Source organism: Pelobates fuscus, chromosome 3, assembly GCF_036172605.1.
Source record: "Pelobates fuscus isolate aPelFus1 chromosome 3, aPelFus1.pri, whole genome shotgun sequence".
Classification (NCBI taxonomy): domain Eukaryota; kingdom Metazoa; phylum Chordata; class Amphibia; order Anura; family Pelobatidae; genus Pelobates; species Pelobates fuscus.
This window is the reverse complement of record NC_086319.1, coordinates 297,967,088-297,974,898: the sequence shown is the minus strand read 5'-3', so window position 1 is coordinate 297,974,898 and position 7,811 is coordinate 297,967,088. Positions and strand designations below refer to the sequence as shown.

Below are 7,811 nucleotides of genomic sequence, written 5' to 3'. Positions count from 1 at the left end.
CACTGTTCTAGCTTTGTCTTCGGAGGAGAATCATCAGGAGAATGGCACTGATGAGGATGCAGAGTGTACAGACTGTTGGCACCACAATCTCTGTCACCATTTCCATGTGAGAGACTAAGGGGTCTACAAGAGAAATATGCATTTTAGTATAGCATGTTGCTTTACTGTCTTTTAAAAAACTTTCACTACTCAAATGTCTCATTTCTGTTATCAAACTTTTTTGTTGCATTAGTTAGCCTATGATCATTTGGAGTTGTAAGCTCAATGTGTTTTAATCACAGTGGAATTGTTTTTATATAAAAAAAAAAAAAAAAAGATTTAAAGGGGGCTGGCTGGACTGCCGAGCTGAGCAGTCGCACACAGTTGGAGCTCCGTGCAGCATTGTGCTTTATACCTACTTTGTAGACCCTTCACCCGCATTTCCTAAACATGAAATAACCTACTACGTGTGGGAGCAATGTTGCCAACCAACGCACCGGTATTCCTGCGGTGGACGCTCTGGCAGCATGACTGTGGCCTACCTGGCGGTCGGGACTTTGAGGAGCTGCCGACCTCGTGGTCTCTGACCAACCTGGAGTTGGGCCCTCGGCGGTTAAACAAACCCCACTGCCGGTGAGGGTTATCTCCGCGCCCACAACATCAGACACCCTTGAGCACTTGCCTATGCCAGTACCTGCTCATTGCTGCCGTATGTGCACTCCTAAAATGGCAGGCAAACTGGGCACGCAGGCAGGCACTACAGAACAGCTACAACGGGCTATTCCTAACCCAGTAGACAGTCATGCAGCAGCTTGATGAAGCCTTCTCATGGTTCTGGGAAGAGCTTGAGACTCACATGGCGAATGTCTTGAGACGATCCCAAGAGAGAGATGGGAGAGGTGAGCACGGGGAGAGAGTGAGCCTCCTTCGGGTACAGCCTCTCAAGCAACTCACGTCACCAGCGATGTAAGCCCACCTGGGCCGAAAAAAGGAGAAAGGTACTGTCCCTGTATGGTATTAGAAAAAATCTCAGAAATGGTAAAAGGAATAGGTCTTTTATTAATTAAAGTACTCAACACACGCACTGAAAAACACAATCAGTGGTCATCGCTGCCTCAGTGATGGATAACTGGGGCAGAAACAGATGACTGAACCTTAACACTACTAAAGTGAGGAATATATACAGACGGGGAGTGAGGAAAATAAAGGGTATATTTACATAAGACAAAAAACTTGGGGCACCAGTCACCGAATAACGGTGAAGTGGATAAGTCCCTAACCCAGTAAGCAGGGTGTATTAAACCGAAAGGTCTAAGCCTGGAGGTAATAGAGTAGCTAATAGTCAATTAGTCGTCTTATTGTAACCTCTAGGTCTAAATAAACGTAGTACACCTGGTACATGGACAACTCCGATACAAACGGAGGTCGCTAGTATATACACAAAGTATCTAATGTTACTGGTTTAGTCAGTGGCACAGCCGAGCGTCAGGACGGTGATCAATATGATTAGTAATGATCGCAATAGTGTCTGGATACGTCCTTGCGCAGGGGTGCTGTGTGTACAGTATACGGTGTATGGACCGGGAACAGCACAGTAGCTTAGACGTCAGTCAGCCTGTGTCAGTCATGCGTTTAAATGTCTTCGGTCCTATATATGGACCGTGAGTCACACAATAACTAAACGTAAATTAGCCTGTGACAGTCATGCGTTTAAATGCTTTGGTCCGTTACACTGTGGACGAGATCCACTAGTCGCCAACAACTGGCATTAATAACAAGGGTAGCACTGTTACCCGTCGTCAATTACCCGTGTAAGTAACGGTTTCAGTAACTGAGAGAGGAGAGTAAACAGAAGTGTGTGCCCCTTATCAATAAATTTAAAATTATTGCGCAGTCTGTTTAAAGCCAGGTAGAGTCACCCTATTCCAGGTGAGGTGTCTCAGTAGCACCGTTAAGGAGACAGTAAGGTAGTGCCCCTTTGTGGAGCACCCAGTGAGATAGTGAGAGAACCTTAAGCTGTGCCTTCAAGGGCACCTACGACTAAAGAGAAATCTCGAATAACTATCTGTTGTAAAATAGCAAATGCCCTAATCTGTGCCTTCGAGGGCACCTGTCTATAGTGCTAACGGTGCTAGGCTAAATTAGAACAGAGTGGCAATAGGAGTCTTAGACGGCTGTAGTCTATTGATCCAACTTCAGTACGGTAAGAAGAAGGAACGTAAGCGTAGCTGAGGTGGCTAGGTATATAGTAGCACACCTAGTGTTATCAGATCACACCAAGTCAGATCAGTGTCATGAGCCCCGACGCGCGTTTCACCCAACACACAGGCTCATCAGGGGGAACCTGGGCCGAAAGCCACAAGGGGCCTAGGCCCCGTGCATAAACCACACAGACAGAAGGCAAAATGTCGCTGGCGGCGCAAGACGAACACTGCCTCCTGTTTCCTCATATGGGAGAATGTCAGGGACTTTCGGAGCCACAGAGACCACGGCTTGAAGATGCAGGCTTTAACAAGCGCCTGGGGCTGGAAGGATGCCTCCCCTTGCTCCCACCACTCTGCTACCCTCATCAATCACCTAGTGAGAACCGTGCAGAGCATCAACATGGGAATCGGATGACCGCTGACAAGTACCGTTATTCTGCTCCACACTGGGCACTTGAGCCACACTGATTTCTGCAGAAGCTAGCTTACCGTTCAACCCCGTCTGAAGCAGCTACATTTTTAGAAGTAGTATTTCCACACTGTGGCCTAAAGTTACTCCTTGTGTTCATTTAACCTGATGCTACATTTAATCTACACATAGAGATGCCACTCACACTAATCAACTTCTCTGCTACATGCATGCATTCTCTTTTAGACCACATGAGATTACTAGCTATAGGCCTACTCAGCTTGCTTTTACCTTTACTGTCTGAGTGTTTATAATTATATTTCATTTGTCTAGACCTGCTTAAAAGATGGCAAACTACCATATGCTCACGCAACCTAGATGTACCTGACTAGCATGTTATAAACTACACATACATACTGAATTTACTATGGAGATTCATCAGTTAAGTTCAGCTTGTTTATGTATAACAAAAATGTGCAACTACCCATGCCACTGTATCACCTGTATATCTTTATGTATGCTGTTGTGGCGTTTGATGACGACCTGTACCTACCTGCACAAAAAAAAAAGTAACCCCTTAAGGACACATGACGTGTGTGACATGTCATGATTCCTTTTTATTCCAGAAGCTTGGTCCTTTTATTCCAGAAGCTTGGTTCTAAAACCTTCTTCTATTATTTTTTTTTTTTCATTTAATTTTTATTTTGTTTTTCTTTAATTACAGAAATACAATGTAGCGTGATAAGTATAAACATATTGTCATACCAAATAAGAACATATACATGTAACATTAGTAAGGTAACATTCTTAATTTTAAACCTTCCATTCTGGTTGTAAAATGAATTTTCACAATTGGTCAAGAACATAGTAATTTCATAAGCAAACCTTCTATTATTAAGCCTTTTGATATTCAGAATGTTTCCCTTAAATTATTACGACTTTGACAAAGTTGTCAATATACTCTACCAGTTACTCTTTTGGAGAAAGACTAGAGGAATGGGCTTAAAATGCCTTTATGCTGTTTCGGTGCTTCAGGAATTAGATATCAGTTTACATGTGTAGGGGAGATATTGTGTTATATGAATGATGTGCAGTTTCAATTACATTTTTCAAACCCTATATATATGTCTTTGGTATTCATTTTCATTGTTGGTGATAAGTCAGCCAAACTTTGTATTATATAGGTGGGTTTTTCTGGCCCTCACCTGCCAGGGATACAGTGCAATATATGTTGCTTTATACTTCCCCAATGTTTCTGCAATGAATATACACACATATAGAAAATAATGTATATCTACAGACATTTGTTATCCCTAAAAAGCAGTCTATAAACACAATTGCTGTTTTATCCTGTTTTTATGCATTAACTGTACATTCCATAGTTTATATGGATGAAACTATTTTACAATTTTGTTGTTTAAATAAAAGCACCCAATTGTCAAATGTTTACACATTACTTGATTAACAACATACTCTTAACATGTTTGCACATAAAGAATTGGTTAGAGATTCTTCTTAAATGCTAAGTATATCTAATTAGCAAAAACAGCCTTGAAGAAAGTTTATTGAACTGATAGGTTAGGTTAATGATGCCTCCATGAAATTGAATCATATTTCACAACAAACTGGGTTATGCACTAAGGTGTGAACTAAATGTGAAGTTCCAATTTTAGACCGAAATAGCATAATATAAAACAAAGCAGACTTGGAGGGTTTTGGGTTTTTTCCTCGACTCCGCTATTTTGACGTAACATCTGGAATTTATTTAGAGTTCACAAAAAACTCACCTTAGTAGATGACCATAAAAGAATTAAACACATTATTTATACTCTTTCTGAAAAATATCTTACCATGAATAAGCCGCAGTATATTTGCAGCCGTATTCCTCTGTTCTTCTGATTTTTATTTTTTTTTAAAGAAAAACAAGACAGACAGAAATGGAGGTATATGACATTTTGAAGTAATTTGAGTTTAATGAAAGTCCTGAGATCCAGGATTGATAGATCCACATCAGTCCAGTTCAGTGTGTTATAGGTAAAATAGCTCCACACAACAAGGAATCAGAGAAGGGCTGTATTAGAACAGTATAGACCACATGTCTTAAACTTTTGCCTCCCAATTCACATAATTCTCTGGCAGTTAACAGCTATTGTTGGACTTAATTCTCTAGTCTTTCAGCCCCTGGAGTGCCTAGGTTGGACACACTTGTTATAGGGGAATTGAGAGGTTCAAGCATTGTTGATGGCTTGGAGCTGGGCTTGCCCATATCAAACTATCCTTGACCTTTCTGCTGCTTTTGTCCCTGTTAATCATCAACCACTTCTTCTCATCCTATGTAATCTCAGTCTTTGAGATACCGCATGCTCTTCCTACCTCTCCCAGCACTCGTTTCTTGTTTATTTCTCTGGCTTTGCCTCTTCTTCCCAACCCCTCTCTGTTGGTGTTCCCCAAGGGTCTGTCCTTGGTCCCCTATTGTTCTCTATCTATACTGCCTCCCTTGGTAAACGCATCAGCTCCTTCGGCTTCCAGTATAATTTCTATGCGCATAACACGCAAATTTATGTCCAAATCCTGCCGCTACCATCTCGAAAACATAGCACACATCCGCCTCTATTTAACACCTGATGCAGCTAAGGTACTTGTACATGCCGCTGTCCTCTCTTGCCTTGACTACTGTAATCCGATTCTCTGCGGTCTTACGTGTTCCCAACTTGCCCCATTACAGTCTATGATGAATGCGGCGGCGAGGCTCATCCTCCTGTCCGCCCGTGCCTCAGTCCCTAGATTGGCTTCCCATAAGATATAGGGCCCAATTTAAGATCCTGGTACTTTCTTACAAATCTCTACACAATGCTGCTCCAACCTACTTATCCTCACAAATACACAAATATGTCCCATCTAGGCCCCTACGCTCTGCAGAAAACCTACGTCTAACCTCTGTTTGCACTCCTACCTCTAATGACTTTTCTAGGGCTGCACCATTCCTTTGAAATGCCCTTCCAGTCTCCACTACTTCAAAAAAATCTTTAAAAACATACTTCTTCAGGCAGGCATATCAATTAAACTGTGAACAGCATTCTCTGCCAGCACCCTGATTCCTCTCCTGTAACTGTCATCAAAACAAAACTCTAAGCCCTCAGTGAATACTATCCTAGCAACCTAATTTTCTACCCTACCCAACCCTTACCTTTTGTGTCACTATACCCCACTCCTTCTAGCATGTAAGCTCATTGAGCAAGGCCCTCTACCCCTCTGTTCCTGTGTGTCCAACTAGTCTGGTTACAAATAAGTGTCTGTTAGTCCACCCATTGTACAGTGCTGTGGAATTTGTTGGTGCTTAATAAATAGTAATAATATTAATTTATTTTGATATTACATTTCCTTTTTTTCCATGCAAAATGTAGAGTATCTTAGAATAAGCATTTCAAACTTGCGTTACTCGTTAATAAATGTATAAGAGTAGTGGAAAATGTGTATTTTTACCCCACTTTCTCTAGAAAGCATGCTTATTACTCTGCATGCTGAAGAGTTGCCCCACTGAAATCAATGAAAGATATTCACACATGCACAGTACAGCTGCAACTGGCTCCCATGCATTTCAGTGTAAGTCATCTGTTTCTTTAGTCAGCAATTGGATAGGAGCACCCAGCCACATCTTAATCACAGCAAAATCCAATAAAGAGTGAAAACTGCCAGAGAAATACTTTTTGGGGTTTATTTTTTATTCTGTGAATAAATGTCTATATATAATCATCCATGTGTGAGATATTATATCATTGTAACATCATTTCTAGTGAATAAATGCCTGTAAAGATGTATAGTATACTAAAGAATAGGAACATTTTATGTTTGACAATGTCTATTATATAAAGCCATTTTTATATGGAGCTGAATGGTCACATTACATAGGAAGCAAATTCAAAATTGCCTCATTTGATTCCTGTTAGGACAATTTGATGTATATTCATGCTGTTTAATTGATAGAATAAATATATATTTTTTTCATTATTATTAACACATAGATAAGATTTCACCACTGTCTATGGGCCCATTTAATAAGCAATGGCATTATATATTTATTTGAAATATTACTTGCTGCATGGCTTTTCACTTCACTTTACTGTGCAAAATGTCTATTCCTTTTTTTCGTTTGTTTAAAAAAATGTATTGTATGAGAAACATCTAATTTTAGATTTCTATACATCTGTCAACGTGTGTATATTTCCTGTGTGGTTAATTGGGGTAAGCTTAAAGTATGTAGACAGTCTATTCAATTCACATTCAGAAAAGAGAGTTACGTAAATGTTACTGTCCAGTGTCCCGTTTTCCCATAGCTTTCTCCATCTAAGTCCTTATACTTCATCATGAAGGGGCCAAACCTTTGCCACTTGTGCCTTAGCATTATCTCTTGGGGTTAGTCTTGTGGCTGCAGAGGGCAAACAAAGAAAAATTATGTACTACTAGACCCTCTGATATCAGTAACTTAGAAATTATTAGATGGCAAGAGGGCATATTAAATAGAATGTTTATGTCAATTTATTTTTAGGTTATCTTCAGTGTTTTGGCTAATTGAAAAGGCTAATTTTGGTCTTTGCTTCCAATCAGATTATAGATTTTGTTTTTCATCATTTGCCCTACAAACCAGATTAGTTACACTGCAAACATTCAACTAGTGTGTCAGTTTCTAGTTACCTGCTGCCAGGAGCTGGTTGATAGTAGAACAGGACTCGGTAGAAATGCGATGCCATTTTTCCACCTGTCACAATTAAACAAAACTCACTGTCATGATATGATTTGATATTCAGCAAGCACAGCACGGAGGAGAATGCTTGCTATAATAATACCTTATATTTCAGTGTTTAGATATTGTATGCTGGATTGTACATTTTGGCACCCTATGGACTGTTAGGTGTCCAGTACTTCCACACAGTTTTATAAACTCATGCAAAGACAATGGTAATTAGTACCTTTTTAATAACGATTTTGTCTGTGAATAAACAAAATAATGTAGTTGTTCTGGTGAGTATAATCATTGCCTTCAGGCATTTTCATGCACACTGCCTTTTCAGAGGAAATGCAGTGTTTACATTGCCCCTAGAGACACCTCCAAGTGGCCACTCCTCAGATGCCCCCTGGAGGTGCTTCCTGGCTTAGTGCTGCACAGTAAGCAGCTCTGCCTTTCAGCGTCCCCACGCTCTGCATGGAGACGCTGAAGTTTC

The 7,811-nt window shown here is 40.4% G+C and overlaps 1 protein-coding gene and 1 long non-coding RNA gene across 4 annotated transcripts in view; both read right to left on the bottom strand.

Annotated features, from left to right (window-relative positions):
- Positions 1–7,811, bottom strand: part of LOC134603105 (uncharacterized) — a 741,779-nt gene that overhangs the window by 50,118 nt on the left and 683,850 nt on the right. The window lies entirely within an intron of this gene.
- The window catches only part of LCTL (lactase like), a 30,522-nt gene continuing 22,718 nt past the window's right edge, over positions 8–7,811 (bottom strand). For 2 of the 3 annotated variants that reach the window (XM_063448749.1, XM_063448751.1), the window contains 3 exons: positions 7,285–7,348; positions 4,443–4,487; positions 8–123 (listed from right to left, as the gene is read on the bottom strand). In XM_063448749.1, coding sequence (XP_063304819.1) covers positions 8–123; positions 4,443–4,487; positions 7,285–7,348 — 225 coding nt within the window. Of the gene's footprint in view, positions 124–4,442; positions 4,488–6,812; positions 7,019–7,284; positions 7,349–7,811 lie in introns of those variants that run through there. The other variant, XM_063448750.1, reaches the window with a different exon arrangement.